This window comes from Callorhinchus milii, unplaced genomic scaffold, assembly GCF_018977255.1.
Source record: "Callorhinchus milii isolate IMCB2004 unplaced genomic scaffold, IMCB_Cmil_1.0 Scaffold12, whole genome shotgun sequence".
In the NCBI taxonomy this organism is placed as follows: Eukaryota; Metazoa; Chordata; class Chondrichthyes; order Chimaeriformes; family Callorhinchidae; genus Callorhinchus; species Callorhinchus milii.
In genome coordinates, this window is record NW_024704753.1 from 8,975,858 (window position 1) to 9,003,785 (window position 27,928).

General features: G+C 44.0%; 3 protein-coding genes across 5 annotated transcripts in view; 2 read left to right on the forward strand and 1 right to left on the reverse strand.

The window, feature by feature from the left end:
• Positions 1 to 18,622, forward strand: LOC103179753 (peroxisomal acyl-coenzyme A oxidase 2). Its single transcript, XM_007895150.2, has 14 exons — positions 1 to 201; positions 1,650 to 1,812; positions 3,324 to 3,478; positions 4,250 to 4,357; positions 4,700 to 4,819; positions 5,009 to 5,124; positions 5,635 to 5,807; positions 6,751 to 6,916; positions 8,779 to 8,969; positions 9,368 to 9,529; positions 10,029 to 10,134; positions 11,672 to 11,889; positions 13,069 to 13,201; positions 18,363 to 18,622. Exons 1-14 carry the CDS (start codon positions 48 to 50, stop codon positions 18,423 to 18,425), a joined length of 2,028 nt encoding a protein of 675 aa, XP_007893341.1. The 5' UTR covers positions 1 to 47; the 3' UTR covers positions 18,426 to 18,622.
• On the reverse strand, positions 18,620 to 24,835 carry kctd6a (potassium channel tetramerization domain containing 6a). Of its 3 annotated transcripts, none has more exons than XM_042339429.1 (2): positions 24,743 to 24,835; positions 18,620 to 19,650 (listed from the first exon to the last, which is right to left on the reverse strand). In XM_042339429.1, the coding sequence occupies exon 2, from the start codon at positions 19,648 to 19,650 to the stop codon at positions 18,964 to 18,966; it is 687 nt and encodes a 228-aa protein (XP_042195363.1). In that variant the 5' UTR covers positions 24,743 to 24,835; the 3' UTR covers positions 18,620 to 18,963. The 3 variants fall into 3 exon arrangements, with proteins under 3 accessions (XP_042195363.1, XP_042195364.1, XP_007893342.1); XM_042339430.1 differs by having other exon boundaries at positions 24,736 to 24,835; XM_007895151.2 differs by lacking the exon at positions 24,743 to 24,835 and adding an exon at positions 21,574 to 21,726.
• pdhb (pyruvate dehydrogenase E1 subunit beta) overlaps positions 24,623 to 27,928 on the forward strand; it is a 14,341-nt gene continuing 11,035 nt past the window's right edge. Inside the window, exons 1-2 of the mRNA XM_042339427.1 lie at positions 24,623 to 24,708; positions 24,857 to 24,916. Of these exons, the coding sequence (XP_042195361.1) occupies positions 24,673 to 24,708; positions 24,857 to 24,916 (96 nt within the window). The 5' untranslated portion in view covers positions 24,623 to 24,672. The remainder of the gene's footprint in view (positions 24,709 to 24,856; positions 24,917 to 27,928) is intronic.

A 27,928-nucleotide genomic window follows, 5' to 3' on the forward strand; every position in this document is an offset into this window, starting at 1 on the left:
CGCTCTGCTCCTCCGCGGCCGAAGCGTTTGTGAACGGAGGAGACGACATGGAGGGCGACTCGGAGGCCGCGGGTCCCTCAGCGCAGAGCGGCGTAAACCCCGACATTCACAGCGAAAGGACATCCCCCTCCTTCCCGGTGGAGAGGGTCACCAACCTGCTGGACGGCGGCGCCGAGCTCACAGCCACCAGGAGACATGTGGGTGAGTCGGGGGTCCGCGGCACAGAGCTGAGCCGCTGCCGCTGGTTCCGGGGCTCCGTCCCCCCAGTGCGGGTGTCGCGGCTCTCGGCACCGCTTCACTTCGCTGACAGACTTGGTTTGGGAGTGTTGGTGACACTCCTCCAGTGTAACACCGCGTCTTCTGCTACAGAACTGTTAAAACTTTATTGAATGGTTTAAAAATTCAAGTAAATTGCTGCAAAGGGAATCCTCAGTTGTTTTGGGATACAATTGCTTTTAAAAAACGAATCCCTCTTCGTTTTATATATTTTAATCATACGATCCACTCTCACGTGTCCCAGAATACATTTCACTTGCGCCACTTGTAGAGATTTACTGTTTATGTAGTATTTTAGAGCGCCCAAAATTTCGAGGATTAGTTAAAAAAAAGTACTTTTTCTCCCCAACAAAGGGCAGAGAAAGTATAACCTTAATTTTGAATCCAGTTTTCAGTGAGTTCTTACAGAAATCCGACTATAAAGTTAACACTGAATTCAACAATTTTCTGAGTTCTGAATGCTTCGAAATTCAACGCAGAGTAAAACTGAATCCAAATTTGGATTTAGGATATTGATTGGAAACGGGGCCACAGCTGCTGTTTCTGAACAACAACTCGCACCTACATAGCTCCCTCCACCAGGGTAGCGTCTCACAGCGCTTAACAGCCGGACCCCCAGCCCTGAGGGAAGTGCCCACAAGCACAGTCTAAGAGGAGAGTTTTCAAGCGAACCTTGAAAAAGGGGAGAGGGGGGCGCAAGGCAGAGGGATTGAGGGAGAGTGTTCCAGAGTTTCAGGGTGTAATGGCAGAAAGCGCAACCTCTGATGGTGGGGCAAAGGGTGCGAGGGGCGAGCAGGAGGCCGGTGCCACTCGAGCAGAGGCACTGGGTGGTGGATTGGGGAGTGAGGAGATTGGAGAGGTCGGGAGGTGTCAGGGAATGAATGGATTTGAATACGAGTGTGAGGCTCTTGAAGTCGATCCGTTCAGTGATGTGGAGCCTGAGCCAGAACTGGTGAGATGTGGCTACGGAGTTTGATCCGGGTAAGTATGCGGACAGCAGAGTTCTGAATGAGCTGGACTTTTTGAATAGTGGAGCTGGGGAGACCGGCGAGGAGTGCATTTGAGGAATCCAGGCGGGAAATGACAAATGTATGCACGAGGGTTTCAGGTGCAATTGGGGTAAGATACAGTCGGAGGTGGGCAATGTGGCGGAAGTGGAAGGAGGCGGACCTGATCAGGGACTGGATGTGGGACAGGAAGGACAGCTGGGGGTCGAACCGGATACCTAGATTGTGCACTGGTTCGGGGAGTGTGAGGGAGAGCCCAGGGAGGTTGAGGAGGGATTTCCTGAACTTCACAGGATTTGCAAAAAAAAATTTGATTAGCTAAGTAGCAAAAGTATTTTAATTCTGCTTTTTTTTGCTTTATTAAAGAGAGTATTATAAACAGTGATTCCACTTTCAGTCAAGATGATCGGTATTTCTTGACTCGAGTGGAGCAGTATGAAGGATCAGTGCGAAGGGCTGTGCGTCTGCGGGAGAAGATGAAAGAACTGGGTTGGGCTGACAATGGGACTGAAGCAATGTTTGCTTTTAGGTACATTTTTAAAATAAAAGTATTGTTTTGTTTGAGTGCAGGGGAGTGTAAACATGAACCAGTATATAAGACTATGTGCAAGAGAGCGAGCGAGCGAGAGAGACATTTTTCTCAATGTGTACTGGGTTCATGGAGGCTCCAGTTGAAAAGTTTCTGTAACCAGCAAGAAGCTGCTCTGACTATTGGTCAGGTTTCATGAAGGATTAACTGCCTTGGGCCAACCATTTGACATTACAGTACAGGAGTCCTGTAGTTCAGTGGTTAGAGCACTCGCTTTGCAAGCGAGAGACCTGGGTTTGATTCCCGGCAGGGCGAAACCTTGGGCAAATTTTCTTACTGCACAAATCTGATAATAATCCCTCAAGAAAAAAAAACAATAATGATTTGGTCACTTCAATCCACGACTGTTTGTGGGACACTGCTGTGCGCAATTGGCTGCTGCGTTTTGTCCACAAATATACAGTCAATTCACTTTACAGTCTATTCTGTGAAGCGTTTTAAGACGTCTCGAAAACATGAAAAGCGCTATATCAAATGCAAGGATTATTATTATCTAACCTCATGTTCAGGCTTCATAAAGGATTGACTGCCTTGGGGCAACCATATGATTACAGTACATGTATGGGCCAAAGGTACTGATAGAGAGTGAAATGTTTGATTCATGGGAGAACGGGTAGATTATTGTTATTATTTAGATTATTCTGCTGCTGTCATATTAAACCTCACAACTCAATTTTAGTCCACCTCCTACCTCTGAATTACAACGTGCTTCTTCTTAGAAATGGATGTAAAATACTCTTCTGAAACGTGAGCATTTATTCTCAATACCAGCTGCATCCCAATTGTTTGACTATAACCGGAATATTCTCTGTATTTTAATTTCCGGAAGTTTATTGGCATTTGCATCATACACCGAAAATGAAGGGAATATAATCCCAGCTAAATGCTGACAGTGGATGCTAACAGCTGCTCAGCACATTACCCAGTGCTTGCAAATGAAATGAATTCTGTGCAAATAAATTGCCGAAATGCTCCAAGGAATAAAGTTTCATCCAAGTATCACAGGAAAGTCGAGGTATAAATGACAATACAGTGAGTAATTGAGTACATGGGCATGTAATTGAAAACTATAAAGGCTGATCATTGCGAGAACAATATTGTTTCAATAAACATTGATCAGTTATATATGGATCATACCTGTATGAAGCATATGTAATCAATGTTTCTCACGCTCACTCCACACAGCCTAATAATAATCCCTCCAAAACCAAAAACAATAATAAATTGGTCATTTTCAATCCACGACTGTTTGTGGGACATTGCTGTGCGCAATTGGCTGCCGCGTTCACCCACAAATATACAGTCGATTCACTTTACAGTGTGTTCTGTGAAACGCTTTGGGACGTCCTCCCGACGTGAAAAGCGCTATATCAAATGCAAGGATTATTATTATTATTATTACCGCATTCTCACAAGCAACTCCCAATGACAGTGATTCTATGTCATTCTAGGGTTTTGGGAGCAGATGTCGCCTTTGGAATCCACAATGGAGTATTTATACCTACCATCAAGGAACTGGGAATAGAGGCACAGATTGCTAAATGGGTACCACTAGCCCAGGATTTGCAGATTATTGGAACATATGCACAGACAGAGCTGGGCCATGGTAAATAAGCAATGCTGGAATATTTCAACAAAGAGTTTTTCACACAGTTATTCTGTAATGTTAGCTTGATTTTGTCTTTACAATTCGTTGTTCAATGGGCTAACAGTAAGAGAACAGCTAAGTAGGTGGCAGGAGCTATGCCTCTCTGCTGTGGATCAGTGGTTTACTGTGTGAGTCCTAGCAAGAGTGAATTCCTGATCTCTGAAGCATACTTGTTTCATTGAACTAATCCTGGCAACAACAAATGCAGGCTGTAATATGCTTCTTTCCTGAACTATATGTTTCTAGGACTGTTTCCTAATGCTTGGAAAAACTGGTTACATGAATCAAAAGTGGACATTACAATTTACCCACATAAATGTGTTCTGCCTGCAGGAGTAGTGGAGTCTTGTAGATCAGTGGTTAGAGCTCTCGCCTCACAAGCGAGAGAACTGCGTTCGATTCCCAGCAGGGTGAAACCTTGGGCAAGTTTCCTTACTCCACACACCTAATAATAATCCCTCAAGAAAAAAAATAATAAAATTGGTCACTTCAATCCACAACTGTTTGTGGGACACTGCTGTGCGCAATTGACTGCTGCATTTCACCCACAAATATACATTCAATTCACTTTACAGACTGTTCTATGAAGCGCTTTGAGTCATCTAGAAGACGTGAAAACCGCTGTATCAAATGCAAGGATTATTATTATTAGATTGATTTCCTACTGTAATTGTGTGAGTTTTTAACATTCTCTTTCTTGTAAAGCTTGTATCTGCTATTGATTTTAAGGCACATATCTTCGAGGCCTGGAGACAACTGTAACCTTCGACCCTTCTAATCAGGAGTTTGTGATCAACATGCCGAGACTGTCCTCAATTAAGTGGTGGCCTGGTGACTGTAAGCATAACCAGTCTCCGAGGGTTACTTATTTTAACTGACATTGAATTTAACCACATATTTACTTTGAGCAGATAAGTGAAATTCTGCACGAATTGTAACATATAAGCAAATTAATGCTGTAAACAAGATGCTTATTCTTCAAAGTTCTTCTTAATTTACTCTTATTTCCAAAAGTTTATTGAACGAATGAATGAGAGGGATGCTCAGGGATTGATGTTCAATATTCAACTCTTTCATTTTGAAACTGACGGTGATGAGACAAAATGAAGCTTTGGGATAAATGTCTTGCATTTAATCACAATTCGTATCAGTACATCTTCAGATCTTTTCTCTTTTCAGTGGGCAGGTCAGCAACTCATGCTTTGGTCTTGGCCCAGCTGTACACCCAGGGGAAGTGCCAGGGAATGCATGCCTTTATTGTACAGATCCGCAGTCTGGTAGACCATTCATCTCTGCCAGGTAACATAGCCCTTGTACTTCATCTCCTGATGCTCTGAATCTCTGATAAGTGAGATTTCAGAATTAAGTGCCTGTTTTAGATATGAATTCAACCTTTTTTTATTTAATCAATACTGGAACCTTTTTTTTTGGCAAGATTTGCATAGATGCAAGGAAGCTAGCACGTTTGTGTCTTTTATCTGTTTCCAGGTGTCACAGTTGGTGATATAGGCCCAAAGATGAATTTTGACCAAGTTGATAATGGGTTTCTGATTTTGCAAAATGTTCACATTCCAAGGGAAAATATGTTGTGCAGATACTCTGAGGTAAGGTCTTAGCATTACACCTCTTAAGTGAAGCATAAAGCATCTTTCATAAATTGCATTCTCTTAACAATCTTTCTCGGAGATTATGGGGTAGAAATTCCACCTTGGGTCTAGAATGACTCTATTAACATGGATTCAGATACAAAATGCCTATGGAGAAAAGGAGGCCAGATTTAATAGTGAGGATTTGAGTTGTGATTGGGGAAGTGGGGGTGGGATAAATAGATGAATATTTTGGTTTTGGTTGAAGGGGAATAGGGAGTTTCTGTTGGAACACTTTTCCCTTGGAGACGATGGTGAATGGGATGGTAAGGTAGACTTAGTGCCCATGTTTCACTTTTTTAAAGTATTCTCTGGTAGAACAAAACCATGTAGAGTGTACTTGGAAATGCACAGGTATTTTCCATTTTGTTTATTTTTTAAAAAGCATGTGTGAATAGCGAGTAAAGTTCACTGGTGTCATCCCTCCTAGAAAACCATGTCCTGTCTTAAAGTCTGATTTTGTTCCAGGTTTCTCCAGACGGTACCTATGTCAAGCGAGGTTCTGACAGAATTAACTACTTTTCTATGGTTCTGACCCGTACAAGGTTATTGTCAGCAGAAATTATACCTGCTCTGGCCAAAGCCTGCGTCATCGCTATCCGGTACTCTGTGGTCCGACGCCAATCAAAACTAAAACCTGGGTAGGTTGGAAATATTGACCTTTTGTCATTGATTAAACTAGACAAGTGTATGGCTACTCGCCCACCTCCTCCCTCCTCTCCCTCATTTAGTGTCTGACCCTGTCTTTGTAAAGAACTCCAAGATGTTACCCTCATGAATGCAAGTTGTTGTTGTTACAATGTGAGTTTGTTTATACTATAAGTAGTTTGAGAATCACACTTTTCCAGAGGAACAGTATACCTCTGGCTTCTTCTGGCATTGATTGGCCAGCTTTCTGCACGTGCACAGCACGGTGCTGACATCATTTCACACAGGAGGTGCTTGCGGTTTATAGCACACAAAAGAACAGCAACAACTTGCATTTATATAATGCCCTTCAAACGGAGTAGCATCCGAGCACTTAAAGGAAGTGACATCAGCATCGCTTTCTGCACAGTACAAAACACTTGGGGAGTGACATCAGAAGCGCTGACTGTTGCCATTTATCTAATTGTTCATCTTAAACAAGTATGACCCTTGTTACTTATTATACAGTTGTTTAATTTAGTGAAGTTAAACACTGTCTCGGGTCTTAATACAATGCAAAGTACATGTTTTACTTACTGGTTACACAATTATATACAGATACATACAACTGAGGCCTATATAGTTCTGTACATCAGGACGCTATCACTCATCAACATGGGTCCTGTGTATTGTTTAGCTTGGGGATTCAAATATATTTGCAAATAATGTAATCTCTCAGTCCGTGCCCCTTTAAACCGATGTTCCATTGACGGGGTAATCATTAACTGAGTCACACTTTTCCCACAAGGATTTAGTGAAAATTGAATTCGTTTTTAAAAAATGCTTCAAGGGATAAGTCCATTATAAAGGGACAACAAATAAAAAAATTGATTCATCCCATCTGCTACAAGCATAACCATTGTGTCCATTATGATTGAAATTCTGATTTGCCCTCAGAGAAATGGAAACCAAAATTTTAGACTACCAAATGCAACAGCAGAAGCTCTTCCCCCAGCTGGCAACAGTGTTTGCCTTTCATTTCATGGCCTCTTCCTTCGAAGCTTTTTGCAATCAAGTTAAAGTTCAGATCAAAAGCAAAGGAGACTTCTCCTCTCTGCCTGAGGTAAGATCACTAATGGTGCTTTTCTAAAGGCAGAGATAGCTGACACGGGAGAATTGCATGGCAGTGCAAGTGCTGCCTTCTTTGGAACTCCACAAGGTTTCTGGTTCTTTGTTCTGCAAATAAATGTGATCTCTTACTCTTGATCTTTATTCTCGTTCCACCAATAGCAAAATTAATGCTTAAATGGGCCTGGTTATAGAAGCGTCTTGCGATGCATCTGCCAACTGAAATCTATTGGTTTGACACAGAAACCATATGAAGTATAGTTTTGAAATTGGCAAAGTGAAGCTGAAATCCGTCAAGGAGACTTAATTAAATAATTTCTGATCCTTAAGTTGGAAAAGGAGTGAAAGATTAACATCAGAAAACTCACGTTTTTATTAGATTCCGCCATTCAGGAAGGCAAATGTGCAAATCTTTGGATGTTTCATTTAGTTTAAAATAAGTCTTATTAAAATCAAGAACTGTTTCCAGGAATGCAATTTCAGTCTGCTTTGGTGTGCAGATCTAACCTGGCTCGTTTTTATTGCTTTGTACTTTTTCTCCTTTGACTTGCTCAGAATTCATTATTGCTTCTATGAGCCCAGAAAGGCTAGAAGATGTATAGCATATATTAACAACATTTCAGTACTTTGCTTTTTTCTACCACATAGATCAAGGCACTCTATGCCAAAAAGTATAGATAAAGGTACTCTGTATGGATCAAATTGGTTTGTAAAGTTAAGAATCAGAAATGTCTCAATTTCCAGAAATGTTCTCAGCATTTGATTAATCATGCGCATCCCACACTCATCCATTTTTCTCTTAGATTTAACTTCACCGTGATTTAACAACAAGGAACAAATCCTAGATAGTGAAGAATTTGGATGAAAAGTGTAGAACAACATCTTGAAAATGTGCTTATTTGTATTGTTTCTCTCTGTATTGTATTGTACTCTCCCCTCTCGACTCTCTTCCCCCTCCTCGCTCCCTCCCTTCCCTCCCCTCACCCTGACCATTTCCCCCCTGCTCGGGTCATGACCCAACTGTGCAGCGCCTTGGGACGTCCTCCTGACGTGAAAGGCGCTTTATAAATGGAATCTTGTTGTTGTTGTTGTTGTTGTTTGAGATGGTGGCAATTGGCATTTGAAATGGTAACTGCAACCAGGGATCTGATGGTTTGGCCATGAAAACATCAACCATGAGATTAAACAAAAGGCAAAATACTGCAGATGCTGGAAATCTGAAATAAAAACAAAAGTCGCTGGGAACCTGCAGCAGGTCAGGCAGCATCTATGGGAAGAGGAAAGTGAGTTAATGTTCCAGGTCAATGACCTTTCGTCAAAGACTGCTGTTAGTAAGTTGATACCCCTCATCCCCCCCCCCCACCACTACCACCAACAACAACAAATAGGGAATTCATTAAATTCCCTTTGGACAAAACTCCAATTTGTGCAACCAATATTCAGACAAAAGGAGGTTCACAAATATATAAGCATAAACAGTCAATACAAGTTTCCATTACTTCACTGCTTCTGTAAATCTTATCTAATTCTTTTATTACGCACATTGCTGAACTCGGGTTCACTTAAAACGAGATCAGGTTGTCGGTCCTATTATTTTCTTACCTAACAATCAAAATCTAAATCCTGTCATTGCAAAATAAAGTCTAAATTCCTGAAATTATTGTGCAGCTAAGCACAATTCAGTATTTAGAGTAATAGATACAGTAGCATCCATACCTAATTTTGGGGCATCCTCTTGATGTGAAAGGCTACATACATGTAAATTTCTATTCTATCAATATAATGCTACTGCAGTTGTCACAAATGTTTTATTCTGGAATTGACTGGCGCTTGTGTTGACTGCTTGTTTTTTTATAGCTCCATGCTTTGTCTGCGGGCCTGAAAGCTCTGCTGTCAGATGTCTGCAGCGCTGGAGTCGAGACTTGTCGCAGGGCATGTGGTGGTCACGGCTATTCATTGCTCAGCGGCCTGCCTTCCCTTTACACCCGAGTTGCAGGGTCTTGTACTTACGAAGGGGAGAACACTGTTATGCAACTGCAGACAGCACGGTGAGATGTAGGATGATTGCAGACAGAATGCCGGGTACAATCTATTTCAAATCTACCGTCCATCTGTTTATGAGACGTCAGGTTTCTAAACCATTACAGTAATGTGTCGTCCGTTGGCACAAAGCCGAAATGTATAGTACCAGAAAAGGCTAATGGTTCATGAAAATCGGTTCATCTGGTCGATTCCAGGCATCTTGCAAAATTCTTGCATTTGTGTTTAAAAAGTAAATATAAACTGAGTACTTCCTTCCCTTCTGGTCTCTACAGCATAAGGCTGCAATGCAGAGGAGAGTGACGTGGATGTCTCCAAAGTGTTTAGAGGAATGAGGAATGGCTGCCATTTGAATTTTGGGCTAAGTGTGACTGATTTTTTTCTTTTCCTGCTCCCTTTTCTTTAGGTTTCTAATGAACTGCCTTTCTAAAGTTTATTCTGGTCAGCCCTTGCCACAGTCCGTGTCATATCTGTCTGACCTCTTCTCTACTCGTTGCTGTGGAACAGAGAAAACCGATTTCATCAAGCCTCCCGTTTACACCAAGGCATATAAGCATAGAGCACAGAGGTCAGGGCAGTGCTGGGGTGGGAATGCAATCCACTGTTGGTCCAATGATCGATAAGTAGTTACAGTGATGAATTTGTGCATATTTTCTCAATCAACTCGAATACGGAGCTTTCAGGGGTGAAAGTGACTCATTCTTTGGTGTGCAGTCATATATTCCAAGGAATTTCACTGCAACCTTTTTCGGACAGAGTATTGAGTATCAGTCAGTTTAACAGCAATCAGATAACTTTTTCAAGAAATCAGTTTATTAATATACGTATAGAAGTATGACACGATGGACCAAATAGCCTCCTTCTGTGCTGAACGTTTCTCTTTCGTGTTTATTCAAACCTAGCTAATGTAACTGCATGTTGAATTTTCATTTTTGATACTGAAAATTATGGTAAGTTGTACAGTACTGCAATTGAATAATTCAGTAGCTCAAGAGGAAAGGTCTGTGAAAGTATGAAATCTTTTAATGATTATCATTGTGTATTTTCTCTCTCTCTCTCTCTCTCAGACTGATAAAGAATGCAGGGTTTCAGTTGCAGTCTTTGCTTCAGTCGGGAGTTGAGCAGTATGTAGCCTGGGACAGCACCTCAATACTACTTGCACAGGCTGCCATTGTGAGTTAAAATTATATTTTATAGAATTTGATCTCATTGCTTATATAATAGTCCTACTAAAACTCTTCTGTCAAGCCACCCACAGTTTTTTTGCAGTTAACATTTTCGTTTAAATTATTAACAACAACAACTTGGATTTATATAGCGCCCTCCACGCCGGACAGCGTCTCAGAGCGCTTTAAGTGGTCTGGCACAATAGCCATTTTGTATGGTCAGCTAGATGTCTGATAGATGCGGAAACCTATCAGCATGCTTAAGAGTATCCAACCCAGACTGAGAGCTTCACTTATGTAAGCTGCCTATACACATGAAAATAGCCAGAAACTGCTACTGTACCAGATCACATGCTGTTTTTGTTTTACATCTGCACTAACAATGATGGAACTGATATTCCCAACATGCAATTCACACTCCCTTTCAATTCCATAATGAAGCACTTTAGATGGAATCACAACATTAGTCTATTTATTTTCATTTCTTTTGATTTTATATTTTGGAGCAGTCTTGGCAGCTTGTGGGTGTTGCGCCATGAGCTGGGCCAACAGAAAAGTGTCGAAATATTTGCCAAAAATTGTGGGGCGTTTGTCAACATTTCGGAGAAATTTGGTGAAGTTTGCGGAAAAGAGGGATGATTGGTGCTTTTGAGAGACGCATTTTGTAAAACAACTCGGATTAAAACTATAGGCATACATTTCCTGGACATGCGGTTATGTTTAAAATATTAAAAATGCACAGCACTTACCAAAAATTGGTCGCAGGAGCTCAGTTTAGGTAGTGGGGGCCGGGAACAGCCGATTTCACACCACATCCCCAATCCACGCTCCCCGCCATCCCAACGCTTCCCGCCATCTCAACGCTTCCCGCCATCCCAACGCTCCCCGCCATCCCAACGCGCCCCGCCATGCCGACACTCCCTGCCATCCCAATGCTCCCCGCCATCCCGACGCCCCCCGCCATCCCAACACTTCCCGACACGCATGCACGACCGGAGCTCCACCCACAGAACCAGCATCGAGCAAAGGCCTGGGGCCTAGTGTGTACAGGTTTGTAGTGAAGGAAGTGTCTGTAGTGGAGGAGGTCGTTTGCAGTGGATTCAGCAGAAAAAGTCTAGTCGCACTTTTCTATTGACCCAGGCTATGAGCAATGATTAGACAAACTCATCAATGTTAACGAGAGGCATTTTAGGGGGGACCTTAAAGAGGTAAAAAGATTTAAATGAGATTGAGAGTAAACTTTGATCAATATATGCATCGAGAGAGTACAAGACAACATTGGTTTAGGGTTACAAAGTGCAAGTTCAGGACAAACTCTAGGAAATATTTCTTTGTCCAGAGGTTAATGAATGATTGGAACAAGTTATGAGGAAGAGTGGTTGAGGTCAGGAAGCTGGAATTGTTTAAAAAAACAGCTTACTGCTGTGAAACGGGAATGGTAGGATGCAGCCATGGGTTTTCCTTCCAAATCTCTCTTGCCATCTTGTGGATTCTTCTGATATATGGCTAGTTTAATGTTCTCACTGTGCTTTTTTTGTTGCCAGGCTCACTGCCAGTACACAATTGTGAATAATTTTGTTGAGACTATGTCCAGACTACAGCATGAGCCTGAGATCCAGCAAGTGCTTCAAGTGCTGTGTGATTTGTATGCACTGAGTGGCATCCTCGCCAATGCTGAGGAATTCCTCCATGATGGTTATATGACAGGGCATCAGCTGGACTTGGTGACTGCTTCTCAACGGGATCTTCTCACTTGTGTTCGGTAAATTCATTCCCTTACAACATGAAACAACAATCTACATACAGTATGTTCATGTACATTTTGAGATTTTATCAATAACATAATGCTGATATAAATATCACTCTTACTGTCGTGACTGTGTAACCCTGAGAGAGTGGAGTGTAAAAAAACAACTACATTGTGTGTCAGACTGGCTACGTTGATAGCACTCTTGCCTCTACGTCAAAAGGTTGTGGGTTCAAGCCCCAAGTTGGGATGTGAACTCACATAGTCCAAGCTGTCCTTTGGATGAGTCATTACACCAAGGTCAGGTGGGTGTTAACGATTCCATGGTACTACTACTTTTAAGCACTCCAAAACGTTAAAGGGTATCATATAAATGTAAGTTGTTGTACTTAAAAGGAAACGTTTCTTGCACTGTCCTGGCCAATAAACCCCCAAATAAAAATTGTCATTCAATAAAATTGGAACATTGCTATGTGCAATTCGCCTGCCGCATTTCTCACAAATGGAGTCACTTAACAGTAAATCGTGTGAGGAGTTTTGGGACATTCTCCTGATGTGAAAGGTGCTAAAGTAAATGCAATGATTATTATCTTCTGTACTAATGAAGACGAAATGTCTGTCTGTGTGTCTGTCTGCCAAGAACGCAGTAACCGATTGACGTATAGACATGATTTATACCTCATCGGAAAGGTCTTGCATGGGGGAGTGTCATGGGCATATTAGTTTTCAGGAATTATCGTTGATGAGTTATATTAAGAAAATATATTTTAAAAATGCTTTAATTAAGCCCAAAAAAGTATGAATGGTATTCTGCAACAAAGTAGCTATGCATGATATTTTGCAACAACATAGCAACAGAGGTCACATTCCCTTCTAGAGTGATACATCTATTACCATTAAAGACAAAGTGTCTGTGTGTCTGTCTAACCGATTGACGTAGAGACACCAACAGGAGTTCTCCCAAAGGGATATTTGTGCAAATACGTGAACAAGGGTTGCTAAGAAGTTGAATAGCACATTTTCTTAATCTTAAGGGATAAAGATGCCTAAGAAGCGAAGATCAAGCCTTTCAAGGATAAATAAAAATGCTAGACGAAAGAGAGAAAGCCGATTAAATGAAACTGGTTGCAAGCGTGGCTGCAGTGGGTGCAGCTGGTTAATATTATAAGTAATATATTGATGTTACTGTTTCAGGAAAGATGCTGTTTCGTTAGTGGATGCCTTTGACTATTCTGACCAGCAGCTACATTCTGCAATCGGGAGCTACGATGGCCATGCTTACCAACGGCTCTTTGAATGGGCTCAGAAAGCGCCCATGAATGCAAAGGTACCATTTGCTCTTTTTTTGGCATTGTCTTCATGTTGCTAATATTGGCTGATGTTTCATGCATTCTGAAATGTAACAATGTATGAAGAATATGTTCATTCTTTAAATCGGGTTTAAAAATGTTTGAAAGAAAAGATTTGAAAGCATGAACCAGTATATGTAGAATGGGCTGTCAGTATCTCAATCACAGGTAATTTTACCATCTCTTCTGATAAAGGACCCACATAGATTGAGAAAACCAAATTAGCAAAAGTAGGTTAGAAGAAGAGTTCATTGAGTGTATGAGAGAGAACTTTCTAGAGCAGCATGCCGAGGAACCAACTAGGGGACAGGCCATCCTAGATCTTGTTTTGTGTAACGAAACAGGACTAGTTGGCAGTGTTAAGTATGAAGACTCCTCGAGGGTAGAGTGATCACAATATGATTGAATGCTGCATTAAGTTAGAGAGGGATATAGTTAAATCCGAGGCAAGTATTCTGAATTTAAATAAGGCTAATTTTGTAGGTTTGAGGAAAGATTTAGGTAAAATAGACTGGAGAATAAGATTAAGAGGTAAAAAATGTAGACCAACAGTGGCAAATATTTAAGGATGTAGTGCATAATTTTCAGCAGTCGCGTATTCCCTTGCGGAATAAGAGTACCACAGGGAAAGCAATTGATCCGTAGCTAACTAGAGTAGTTAGGGAAAGCATCAAATTAAAAGAAAAAGCTTATAAAACTGCCAAGAAAAGCAGCAAATCTGAAGATTGGGAGAGTTTTAGAAACCAGCAAAAAAAAACTAAAAAAACTCATTAAGAGCAAGAAAAAGGAGTATGAGGGTAAGCTAGCTAGGAACATTAAGTCAGATTGTAAAATATTTTACAAATACATTAAGAGGAATAGGCTAGTGAGGATAAATGTAGGTCCACTTCAGTCAGAGACGGGAGAAGTTGTAATGGGGGATAAGGACATGGCAGAGTCCCTAAATGGGTATTTTGCATCTGTCTTCACCCGAGAAGACACAACAAGTCTGCCAACAATAGAGATGCACCAAGGGGATAAGGACAGGGAGCAACTTCGGGAAATTTTCATTAGTAGAGAATTGGTAATATGGAAGCTGTTAGCACTAAAAAATGACAAATCCCCTGGTCCAGATGGCTTGCATCCCAGGGTTTTAAAAAGGGTAGCTTATGAGATAGTGGAGGCCTTGTGTCTGATCTTCCAAAATTCCTTGGATTCTGGAACAGAATAATCCCTCCAAGACAAAACAATAATAAATTGGTCATTTTGAATCCAAGACTGTTTGTGGGACACTGCTCTGCGCAATTGGCTGCCTTGTTTCGCCCACAAATATACAGTCAATTCACTTTACAGGATATTTTGTGAAGCCTTAGAGACGTCGAGAAGACGTGAAAAGCGCTATATCAAATGCAAGGAATATTATATTATTAACAGTCCCCATGGATTGGAAGATCGCAAATGTCACACCACTATTTAAAAAAGGTGGAAAGGAAAAGATGGGGAACTATAGGTCAGTTAGTCTCACATCAGTAATAGGAAAAATTTTAGAATTGTTGATTAAGGATGTGGTAGTGCGGTATTTAGAGGAGCACAATATAATTAGGCCAAGTCAACATGGCTTTACAAAAGGGAAGTCATGTTTGACAAATCTCATAGAATATTTTGAGGACATTTCGAGTAAACTAGATAAGGGTGAATCAGTGCATGTGGTCTATTTGGACTTCCAGAAGGCATTCGATAAGGTGCCGCATAAAAGGTTAGTCCAAAAGATAGGGGCTCATGGAATTGGGTGGAGCATATTAACGTGGATTGGGGAATGGTTAACGGGTAGGAAACAAAGAGTAGGGATAAACGGGTCCTTTTCAGATTGGCGGGATGTAACTAGTGGAGTGCCACAAGGATCAGTCCTTGGACCTCAGCTATTTACCATCTACATCAACAATCTAGATGAGGACATCAAAGTTAATATATCTAAATTCGTGGATGACACAAAACTAGGAGGAAGTGTCAACACAGAGGATGACATTTAAAAAAATTCATCGCGACATAGATAGGGTAGATGATTGGGCAGGTAGGTGGCAGATGAAGTATAATGCAGGGAAGTGCAAAGTCATCCACCTAGGTAGCAAAAACAGTAGAGCGGGTTATGTGTTAGAAGGGGAGAGATTGGAATGTGTTAGTGTCCAGAGAGACTTGGGTGTCCTTGTACACCAATCACAGAAAGTTAGTCTGCAGGTGCAGCAGCAATTAGGAAGGTGAACGGTATGTTAGCATTCATTATGAAAGGATTAGAGTATAAGAGTAGGGAAGTCTTTCTGCAACTGTATAGGGCCCTGGTGAGACCACACCTGGAATACTGTGTGCAGTTTTGGTCTCCTCATTTAAGGAAGGATGTACTTACCTTGGACAGGGTGCAGTGTAGATTTACTAGGTTAGTACCAGGGATGAAGGGGATGAGTTACGAGGATAGGCTGACCAATTTGGGCCTATATTCTCTAGAATATAGAAGAATTAGAGGTGATCTTATAGAAACCTATAAGATCATCAAAAGGCATGATAGAGTAGATAGTGGGAGATTGTTTCCCCTGGTTGGAGAAACTAAAACCAGGGGTCACAACGTTAAAATCAGAGCCCAGCCCTTTCGCACTGAGTTGAGGAAGAACTTCTTCACTCAAAGGGGTGAATGTATGGAACTCACTACCTCAAAGGGCTGTTGACGCTCAGTCCTTGAACATATTCAAGACTGAGATAGATATATTTCTTATTGCAAAAGGTATTAAGGGATATGGGGATAAAGCAGGTTTATATTATTAGCTGGAGTTAGATTAGAAGATCAGCCATGATTGAATGGCGGGGCAGGCTCGAAGGGCCGAATGGCCTACTCCTGCTCCTACATGTTATGTTATGTCCCGGAACATTAATCTGTCTCTCTTGAATGTTGATCAGATTTGCATATTCTTATTTCAGATTTACAGCATCTGCAAATTTTTAGACAAAAAACACACCACAGCCAGCTCATTCAGCAGCTCATTCTGTCAATTGCTATAGTTAAAGTCCCCTTTGCACAGCTTCATTAATAATGTTGTTAGCTCTCTAATCTGGACGTTGAACTGCACCAAATGATGCACCAAGTTAATAAGTTTAAAGAGTTAAAACAGATTTCACTTAGAAAAAAAGCATAATTATTGACAAGTTATTACAAACTGCATTCAATGTGTGTCCTCCACCGAGAGCCATGTTTCCTCACTATGCTTCCTGGATTCACTTGATACGCACTGCATGGTTAATGTAACCTGTTAATGTCCGTGCAGTCATTGCACAAATCCTAATGGATTGTCTTGTAGTCAGTTTAAATTATTAGGTGTTCTTTGAATCAAAGATGCAGTCTGCAGCTGAATAATAGTTTAATTTTTGTTATTTAAATTTACCGTCTTCATGTATAAACACGCCGATTTAGTTCCACAGAACGGAAAGATCCAGTCTAACCCATTTTCAAAAATATTGTCAGTTGCTTAGTTGTCTTGCCAAGAGATGTATTTGAGCCAGTTTTCCTTCCCTCAGATGACCTTGAAAATACTTGCAAACTCAAATTCTAGGGGACATTTTAGCAAAATCTTGGATAATTTAAGTTGAGAATTGAATGCTGTGGAGGAGTATTGATGTTGGCCAACTTCCCTCACACAAACACTACCCCACACACACTCCAGAATATGATATTCCTTAAGAATTGTCCCAAACTAAATTGGGTTTGAGTCCAAGCAAGTCTGAACTTGGCCCCTGGTGAGCACAGCACAACAAAACCAATATAGCAACCTTAGTCAGAAGGTGATTATGATGGTTAGTGGGGAAACCAAAATGCATCACCGGGATACAGCAGTGATAGTTATTCTTTAAGTTGGAGTTAGTTTGAGCAGCAGCAGCCTTTCTCTACATCTGGCAGGAGCTCTCTCTAGCTTGGGAGTGCCCTGGGTACAAAACGTGGGTTATGGATTCCATTTCCAAATAATGACATCTCTTGAGTAGCACAGAACTTCCCCTGCCCGCCACCCTACCATCCTGTTTTTTTTAAAATTGTAAGACTGAAATAATCATACTGAAGCCAACTGGGATCAGTTATTTTTTTTGTTATAGTTGCAGATTTACAATTACATTTGCTGTCTATTTATTTCCCTGCATTCCAACCTTTGTTATCAATATGGCACACCATATTACTGTGTTCAATCTGATCTCCTACAATTCTGTATTCACAGTTCTGAATATTTATTTGTGGAAAAAAATACAGAATTGCTAAGGGTGCAGACAGGATATACATGAAAAGTTTGAAAATATCTTGTCACTCTTTATGAAATTCAACTTCAAATATTCTTGTTTCCAAAATAATGTCAATGCACAGATAAGATGATCAGCTAATTAAAAGCTCATGTTGCCATTCAACCATTGGCATTTTCAAGACTGTTTCAAGACTCCTCCACTCCTTGCTTTACAAGTCGTTGGCCGTGCCTTCGTAGGCTCCAAAACTTTCTTGCTCAATTCCTCTGCCTTACCCCCTGCCTCCCCACTTTCAAATCCCACCTTAAAAACCTTCCTTTTTGATTGTGCCTACAGTCACCTCCCCCCTCCCTCTGGCTCGGGATCAGACTTCGCCACTGTCAAGCGCTCTGGGACCCTACCCCATGTGAAGGCACTATATAAATGCAAGTTGTTGATGTTACAAGCTGCAGAACATCTGGAACCTGTGTATTCTCCCACACCAGGCTCCATAAGCCCATAACGCCCATCCTTACTCCACTCGCTACCAATTCCCCAGTAGTTTGAATTCAAGATTCTCATCCTTTTAAAAAATATTCCCATGGTCTCACCCCATCCCAGCAGGATTACACAGGTAGGATGGGTTGGGGGGAGGTGACAGTAAGCACAATCAAAAAGGAAGGCACAGCCAACGACTTGTAAAGCAAGGAGTGGAAGAGACTTGAAAATGCCAATGGTTGAATGGCAACATGAGGTTTTAATTAGCTGATCATCTTATTTTAATCAGCTGATCATTGACATTATTTTGGAAACAAGAATATTTGAAGTTGAACTTCATAAAGAGTGACCCTACAAGAAGGATGTTGTATAAATGCAAGATGCTGTTGTTGATTAATGGTTTTATTTCTACAGGTAAACACAGCCTATGAAAAATATTTGAAGCCTCATTTTCAGTCAGCATATTCCAAGCTTTGATACTGGATTTTGCACTTTAAATGACACTAATGCAAGGGAATCATTGGCAAACTTCACAGAGCTTGCGAGATCATAAGAAACAGTTGAGTATGACATTTCCTGCAGCCAGCCATTAGATTATTCTTGCTTTGAATTAATATTTTTTCCAATACAGCTTGAAGAGTATGTGAAACAAAAATATATATACACTTAACATTTTTGATATTGTGTTTATTTGATAAGGTACACTGAGAAAACAAACCAGCAAAAGATACATAAATTTATGTATTTAAGGAAAACTTAAAATCTATCAGGAATCTTAATGCTTAAAAAAATTAAGCTACACCAGAAAGCTAATACACAATAAGTTCACGAGATTTAACTGTATAATTTGGTTACAGTATGCATTGAAATAAGTTTGTGTACTACACAAGAACTTATAATGGAACTGTAGAATTTGTGTTAGTACATGGTTACCTGGAGTCTTCAACTAAATTATTGTGCGATGTTTTTGCTGTTCATCTCAGTTGCATTATTTATCACTGCAAAGAAGGTCAGTTCAGTCTTCCGTTTTCCATGCCAATCTACAAAAGGTCCAATTGTGTTCTACAGTGTTCTCGTTTGCTCTCTCACTCATGTGATGCACCCTTGTCATTCTAATAGTAAATCCCTGCTTTGCAATATACTCCATCAGGTGAACACGAAGGGACACCTCCTGGTGATAGTCACATGGTCCAAATGTGAAGGATACCTGGAAGTCCCTGGTATCCATCATGTGTTTGTTCCACTTTGTGAAATGGTTGGAGATTCCTTCCAACAATGAGTGCACTTTTGTGGTAATAGTCAGTTGTGTTATGATAACGGCCACTGGGTTGGAATATTTGGAAAGTTTGCGAGTACTGGAAAGTTCCACCACTTCCTCAAAGGTGTCTAATGGATAGAGGGGCTTGGGGTCGTTCAAACACTGAATCAGAGGTTCTATCTGATAGAAATCAGCCTCTTTTCTAAGAAGATCAATTTCTTTGAAGCCTAGTGGCAATATCAGCTCAGCTGTCCTTAAAAAATTCAAGATGTATCTGAAGAGAGGGCCATCTCTGTCGATAAAGTAGTTTCCTTGGGCGTCTCTGGCACTGGGGAAATCTCCCCGGAACATTGCTCCCAGCATGGAGTCTGGATATCTTGTCAGAGTTGAAAGTGATGTTGAATACATGTGTCCTCCTACGTTAAGAGTGACTGGATCAGACATCTGAAATAAGAAAACATTTAGTAAGATTAGAACATGAATGAATAGTTATCTCACACTAATCCACTGTACCTACTCCATCCTTGGCATTATTGCACCCATTACTAACCTTGTTTACCTTTATTATCCAAATTATATTAAACAAATTTGTTCATTTTGGTTATACAACTGGTGCTGTGATTCAGCATATAACAGCACATTCAATGGAATAAAAGTTATACAGTATAATACATACTTTATTGTAAGATGTGCACCATATTGTGCACATTTTACAATAAAGTACCCCTGTACACCACTATATGACGAGAACAAAGAAATACTAACGAAGAACAGAAACTTCATCGCCGAGAGACATCACAAATTCATAAAATCATAGAATTGTACAGCACAAAAAGAGGCCATTCGGCCCATCGAGTCTGTGCGGCTCTTTGAAAAGAGCAGTGTAATGTCTATCCCACTCCCCAGCCCCTTCCCCATAACCATGCAAACCCGTCCTCAAATGCCCGTCCACCGTATTTTTAAAAGTAGTTATCGAATCGGCCTCGACCGCCCTTTCAGGCAATGCGTTCCAGATTTGAACAACTCGCTGCATGAAAAAATGTCTTCTCACCTCCCCTCTGCTTCTTTTAGAGACTATTTTAAATCTGTGACCTCGAGTCACCGACACACCCACCAGAGGAAACAGTTTTTCCCTTTCTAACCTATCAAATCCCCTCATGATTTTGAAGACCTCTATTAGGTCTCCTCGTAACCTTCTCTGCTTCAATTCAAACGTTATCATGCACCAGATTAGTGACATTTCATATATAAATGTATGATTTTTGCTCACGGACCGACAACGAACTGCTTGTAATTAAACACTGGTGTCTTAGTACAGTGGCATGGAACTAGTTTTCTTTGGGTTGCAAGAACGCATCAGTGCAGGGTTCCTGTAACAGTTGGCATCGGCTCTTCACACTTGGCACACAGAGGTGAGGTGGGATTAATTGTGCACACAAAAATGGGACATAAGAAAGCATATGCAAGCAAGCAAATTGCTTTTCTCCTGGTGTGAAAACAGCTACCGTTGACTGAATCTCCTCTGGTTCAACAAACGAGAGGAATGGGAAGGAGAACTCCTGGGATTTCAAACTGCATTAACAACATTAGGAATAATAAACAGCAAAATACAGTGTGTGTGTGTGTTGTAAGGATGATCCCAGAACCGATCCCATACCTATCAGGAAAGGCTGAACATACTTGGACTCTTGAAAAGAGGAGGGTAAGAGGTGACCTGATAGAGGTCTTTAAAATGATGAAAGGTTTTGATAGGGTAGACATAGGGAAGATGTTTCCACTTGTGTGGGAGACTCAAACCAGGGCCATCAATATAAGATAGTCACAAAAACATCAAATAGGGAAGTTAGAAGAAATTTCTTCACACAGAGTAGTGGGAATGTGGAACATGTTACCACAAGGAGTTGTTGAGGCAAATAGTATAAATGTATTTAACGGGAAACTAGATAGGTACATGAAGGAGAAAGGAATAGAAGGTTATGCTTGAAGGCTTAGTTGAGGAAGAGCAGGAGGAGGGGATGTGGAGTATAAACAATGGCATAGACCAGTTGGGCCGAATGGGCTGTTTCTGTGCTGTATATTCTAATGTATTCTAACGTGAGTTTATTTCAGAGGGAGATTACAACTCAAGTTGCATTTATATCCCCCCCAGTCTCCCTCTGAAATAAACCCCAGTTAGATTGGGTTTCCATTTTCCCCGCAGGTTTCTGGAGCTGCTGGTGTGGAGGCTGAGGAGCAATGCCGGCGGAGCGCGTGTCCCCGCAGACTGCCCAGAGGCCGCCAGGGGACGGGGGGGGGGGGGGGGAGCTGCTGCAGCGCCTCCCGAGCTCGGGCCACACTCCCGCCCGCTCCGACCTCCGTTTACCTTACCTTCTGGCCCCGGTCTCCATTATCCATGTGCTTGGACGAGCGCTTATTGACCGGAGAGAGGAGAGCGGTGCGGCTCCGCTCCCGCGGCGTCAGTGACAGCCTCAGGCCGCGCCGACACTCGATCCCCGACTCCAGCCGGACAAGCGCTGCGCATGCGCAGTGATTCGCTCCGCGCTGCCTCGCAGCCGCTGTGACAGCTGGAACCCGGCGCCGCCATCTTTGATCAAGGCAAGAAAAGCGCGGTATCTGCCCCCCCCCCCCCCCCCCCCGGCATTCCTCCCTTCATGACTCCCTGGTTCACTCCATCACCACTAACACTGCTTCCCCTCTCCCCCCTCCTCCTCGGTGCCTTTCCATTGCCATTGCAGGAGACGCAACACCTGCCCATTCACTTCCTCCCAACAATGAGTGAGACAGTGATTTACATGTACTTCCACTAACGCACTATAGGTGCTGCCCATAACATATACAGTCAATTCACTTTACAGTATATGCTGTGAAGTGCTTTGAGATGTCTCAAAGACGTGATAAGGCGCGATATCAAATGCAAGGATTATTATTATTATATTGTATTCGGTGCTCATAATGTGGTTTCCTCTACATCAAGGCGACCAAATGCAGATTGGTGATCGTTTTGCCAAACACCTCCGTTCTATCCGCAAGTGCAATCCTGAGTATCCGGTTGCCTGCATCCTTCCCATTCCCACTCTGACCATGGCCTCTTACGCTGTTCCAACGAAGGATCACACAAGCGCAGAACAGCACCTCATCTACCTCCCAACATCTCATCTACCTACCATGCACCTCAACATTGATGTTAACCACTTCAGACCTTAAACACAGCTCCCATCTTCTCAGCCTGGCCTCCCATTCAATAACCACTCATACATCGTCTGGGTCTCAGACACATCTTTGTTCTCTACAATCTCCCACTATTGCCTTCTTTTGTCTTGCACCATCAACACCTGTGATCTCATCATCTACTGTCCTCCACCTAATTTTTTCCTTTTTTTCCCCACCCCCTTCTTTGCTTGTCCTTATAAACTGCTCCCTTCCAACATTCCCCAGTTCTGAAGAAAGGTCATCAATCTGAAATGTTAACTCACTTTCCTCCATAGATAATAAATCCTTGCATTTGATATAGAGTCTTATCATGTCTTCGAGTCGTCTCAAAGCGCTTCACAGAATATACTGCAAAGTGAATTGACTGTATATTTTTGTGGGCAAACTGCCATCCACCTATTTTTTTGGTCAGCTAGGTGTGTGACATCTGCAACAACAACTTGCACTTATATAGCGCCTTCCACGCATGGTAACATCTCAGAGTGCTGCAGAAACCAATCATCACCTGGGGACTGCAGCTCCACCCCACCCCAGTAAATAAAAAAAAACCTTGCATTTGATATAGTGCTTTTCACATCTTGTAGATGTCACAAAGTGCTTCACAGAATATACTGTAAAGTGAATTGATTGCATATTTGTGGACAAAACGAGTCAGCCAATTGCGACAGCAAATGACCAGTGAATTGACTGTATATTTTTGTGGGCAAACTACCATCCACATAGTTTTCGACTATTCCTCCTTGGCGGGAGATAAACAGGGTCTCATTGGAGCTGTACTGGCTCCAAAATGACATGCTTGGCAACTGGCAATCAAGCAGCTGCCTGTGGTGGTCCTAGTTCTCACCTTCAAATGCTTCCATGGTCTTGCACTACCCAATTTCTGCAGTCTCCTGCAACCCTATTCACTCAACTACTCCTCCGCTTTGGCAACTCTAGTCTGCTTCTTACACCTACACTCACTGTCTGTTGGTCAGTCAGCCTTCAGCCTCTTTTCCCTCTCCCTTTGGAACGTACCCAGCACAACGTATATTGAATAACTTGTGCTGGGTATCAGTATGCAAGTTACAGTATTTCTAGACAAGTCCATCTAATAAAGGAACACCCGCAAGAAATCAAACCTCAAATTAATTTGATAGTGCAGCATTACTTAAAGAGTTAGCAGAGATTTATAAAAGGCAAGCTGTGTTTGACAAATGTTATAATCCTGTCTCTGCCCTTGTCTCATACATGCTTTCATTACATTGAGGCAAACTCATTGCTTGTCGGCCTCCCCAACTCCTCCCTCCACAGGCTGCAGATCATCCAGAACTCAGCAGCCCGTGTCCTCTCCCGCACCAGGCTCTGCGACCCTATCACCCCCATCCTTGCCCAACTCCACTGGCTTCCCATCACACATAGGATACCATTCAAGATCCTGATCCTCATCTTGTGGAGACCTGTAGCTCAGTGGTTAGAGCACTCGCCTTGCAAACAATTCCAGGCAGGGCAAAACCTTGGGCAAGTTTCCTTACTCCACACGCCTAATAATCCCTCCAAAAACAATAATAAATTGGTCATTTTCAATCCAAGACTGTTTGTGGGACATTGCTGTGCACAATTGGCTGCCGCGTTTTGCCCACAAATATACTGTCAATTCACTTTACAGTCTATTCTGTGAAGCGCTTTGAGACGTCGAGAATATGTGAAAAGCGCTATATCAAATGCAAGGATTATTATTATCATATTATTATATCTTCAAAGCCCTCCATGGTCTTGCTCCCTCCTACTTCTGCGACCTCCTAACCCCCTACCACCCTGTTCGCTCACTCCGCTCAGCGGCTCCAGACTGGTTTATGTCCCCCGCCTTTTCACCCCACTATTGGCGGGTGGGCCTTCCGCCACTCTGCCCCCACCCTCTGGAACTCCCTCCTGCAGTCCCTCCCTCACCATCTTCAAGACCCACCTCAAGACCCTCCTCTTCGACTGTGCTTTCAATCTCCCTGCTCCCCCCCCCCCCCCCCGACCCCCACATCGGGTCAGTAACTCTGTCTGTCCAGCGCCTTGGGACGTCCTCCCGACGTGAAAGGCGCTTTACAAATGTAATCTTCTTCTTGTGGTGGTTCTTGTCCCCGCTCTCTGGGCGGGATTTGGCGGCCGCTGCACCGCGCTCTCCCATTGGGCGGGAACGGGGGTGGGACCGCGCTCCATGTGTCGCCGCCGCTGGTTGGCTGATGAAGCGACGGCTCAGCGCGAGTCTCGGTGAAGGGCATTGAGAAAATGGCGGCGCTGAGGAGCGGGAGCGGCGCCGGAAAGGTGAGGCGGTAGTGTAGGGCCCGTCACCTGTCACCTGTCATTGAGGGTCTGAAGATGTCGGTCGGGGATCAGTCAGTTAGTCAATGAAAGTGGCTGCTCAGCAGCTCCCGGCCGGACACTAACATCCCGCTCTGCTTTGCTTCCTCAGGGTATCCTGGGCCTACTGCTGCGGCGGGAGTTTCATCAGACGCGGCCGGCGGCAGTGCAGGTACAGCGGGGGTCACCACACCTCTCTCCCTCCCTCCCTCCCTCCCTCTCCTCCCTCCCTCCTCCCTCTCTCTCCTCCCTCCCTCTCTCTCCTCCCTCACTCCCTCTCTCTCCTCCCTCCCTCTCTCTCCTCCCTCCCTCCCTGCCTCCCTCTCTCTCCTCCCTCCCTCTCTCTCCTCCCTCACTCCCTCTCTCTCCTCCCTCCCTCCTCCCGCCTCCCTCTCTCTCCTCACTCCCTCCCTCTCTCCCTCCCTCCCTCTCTCTCCTCACTCCCTCTCTCTCCTCACTCCCTCTCTCTCCTCCCTCACTCCCTCTCTCTCCTCCCTCCCTCTCTCCCTGCCTCCCTCTCTCTCCTCCCTCCCTCACTCCCTGCCTCCCTCTCTCTCCTCCCTCCCTCCCTCACTCCCTCTCTCTCCTCCCTCCCTCTCTCCCCTCCCTCCCTGCCTCCCTCTCTCTCCTCCCTCCCTCACTCCCTCTCTCTCCTCCCTCCCTCTCTCTCCTGCCTCCCTCTCTCTCCTCGCTTCTTATCGTGTGTGGTCACCTGCGTTGGCCTAAGTTGTACCTGACTACTGGAAATTGCCTGAGATTTGCAGAGACAATACTACAGGGATTAAGTTCATCCTGAAATCACGCAATGGAACAAAATAATTAATCAAAATAATCAACCTAAGGATCCTAATTGTCCCTTTTTAGAATATTAAGAGTATTTCTTTTAAAAATGGATTGTGATCTATACAGTACAATACAATTTACATTTATACAGCACTTTTCATGTCGAGAGGACACAGTACAATACAAAAATTACTTTGTAAAGCGCCTTTTACGTCGGGAGGACGTCCAAGGTGCTGAACAATTAGGCATTAGGACCCGAGTGGGGGGTGCACTGCCTTGGAGTCCTCTGAACTCCTCTCCCTCTGGCCTTCAACCCTCACTGACCCCTCTTCTCCTCTCACCCTCCTCCACAACACCCTCTCCTCCACACTCGATACTCTTGCCCCCATCACCTCCCGTACTGTCTCCTACTCTCGCTCCTCCCCCTGGTTCACCACCCACCTCCGCTCACTGAAGAGCCAGGTGCGGGCCGCTGAACGCACCTGCGTCAAATCTGGCCTAACGGTCCACCGACAAATCTGGCTGGACCTCCTCAAAATCTACCGCTCCACTCTAGCCTCGGCCAAGTCGTCCTTCTACTCCAGGATAATCCTGGAGGCGAAGAACAACCCCAGGCTACTGTTCTCCACCACATCCCGTCTCCTCCGTCCCCTCCCGCCACCCCGCACAGGTCATCTCCTCCAACCTTCACTGCGAGGAGATGCTGGATTTCCTTGAATCCAAAATCAAGGGAATTCGCTCCGCGGTCACTTCCCCTCCAACATCCACCCACTCACCCCCTCCCTCCCACACTCCGACTCCTACCCATCCTCCCCTACACACTTTCGTACCCGTTTCCCCACCCTCTGTCACCAAACTCATCCTATCCCTGAAACCCACCACCTGCTCCCTTGACCCCATCCCCACTCCACTCCTTATCTCCCAGCTCCACCTCCTTGCCCCACATATCACAGACATCGTCAACCTGTCGCTCTCCTCCGGCTCTGTTCCCATTCCCTTAAAAACTGGCACCATCACTTCCACCTTGAAAAACCCTCCCTTGATGCGTCGCAGCTATCAAGCTACCGGCCCATCTCCAACCTCCTTCCTGTCCAAGGTCCTGGAACGAGTTGTCGCCTCCCAGCTGCGCTCTTTCCTCTCCACCCATTCATTATTCGAACCCCTTCAGTCGGGTTTCCGTGCTGCCCATAGCACAGAAACTGCCCTGGTCAAGGTCACCAATGACATCCTGACCATCTGTGACCAGGGCTCCCTCTGCCTCCTCGTCCTCCTCGACCTATCGGCAGCATTCGATACGGTCGACCACGCTATCCTCCTCCACCACTTGTCCTCCCACCTCAACCTTCAAGGCCCTGTCCTTGAGTGGTTTAGGTCGTACCTCTCCCACTTTGTTTCTACGAATGGTTTTTCCTTCAGCCCCCGCACTGTCTCGTGCGGTGTCCCTCAGGGCTCTGTCCTCGGTCCCCTCCTCTTCACCCTCTATATGCTCCCCCTTAGTGACATCATCCGCAGACATGGGGTTAACTTCCACATGTATGCGGATGACACCCAACTCTACCTTTCCTCCTCTACCCTCAACTCCACGACCACCGATGTCCTGACAGCTGCCTGTCCGACATCGAGTCCTGGACGAGAGACAACTTTCTTCAGCTCAACGTGCGCAAAACTGAGGCCCTCCTGATTGGCTCACGTCAGCGCCTCCGCACCTCAGGCGCTGACAGCATCAGCATCCAAGGCTGCACTCTCCACCTCTCAAAGCCAGTCAGGAACCTCGGGTTCTGTTCGACCCTGAGCTGTCCTTTCTCCCTCATATCCGCGCCACAACTGGCACCGCCTTCCATCACCTCCGGAATGTCGCCAGACTACGGCACTACCTCACCCCTCACGCTGCTGAAACTCTGGTCCACGCCTTTATCACCTCAAGGCTGGACTATGGGAACTCTCTCCTCGCCGGCCTTCCCGGCACCTCCCTCCACAAGCTGCAGGTCATTCAGAACTCTGCAGCTCGTGTACTGTCCCGCACCAGGCTTCGGGACCACATCACTCCCACCCTCGCTCGCCTCCACTGGCTCCCCATCCCCCAGAGGATCGAATTCAAGATCCTCATCCTCACCTACAAGGCCATTCACGGCCTTGCTCCCTCCTACCTCTCCGACCTACTATCCCCCTACCTACCTGCCCGTACCCTCCGTTCCTCTGGCTCCGGTCTGCTCCACATCCCCCGCCCCAACCGCCCTACCATCGGTGGCCGGGCCTTCAGCCTCTCAGCCCCAGGCTCTGGAACTCTATCCCCCAGTGCCTTCGCCGCTTCCTCCCTTTCCTCCTTCAAGGCCGGTCTCAAGACCTTTCTCTTTGACCGTGCCTTCAGCTCCCCTCTCGACTTTCTACCCCCTCCTCGCTC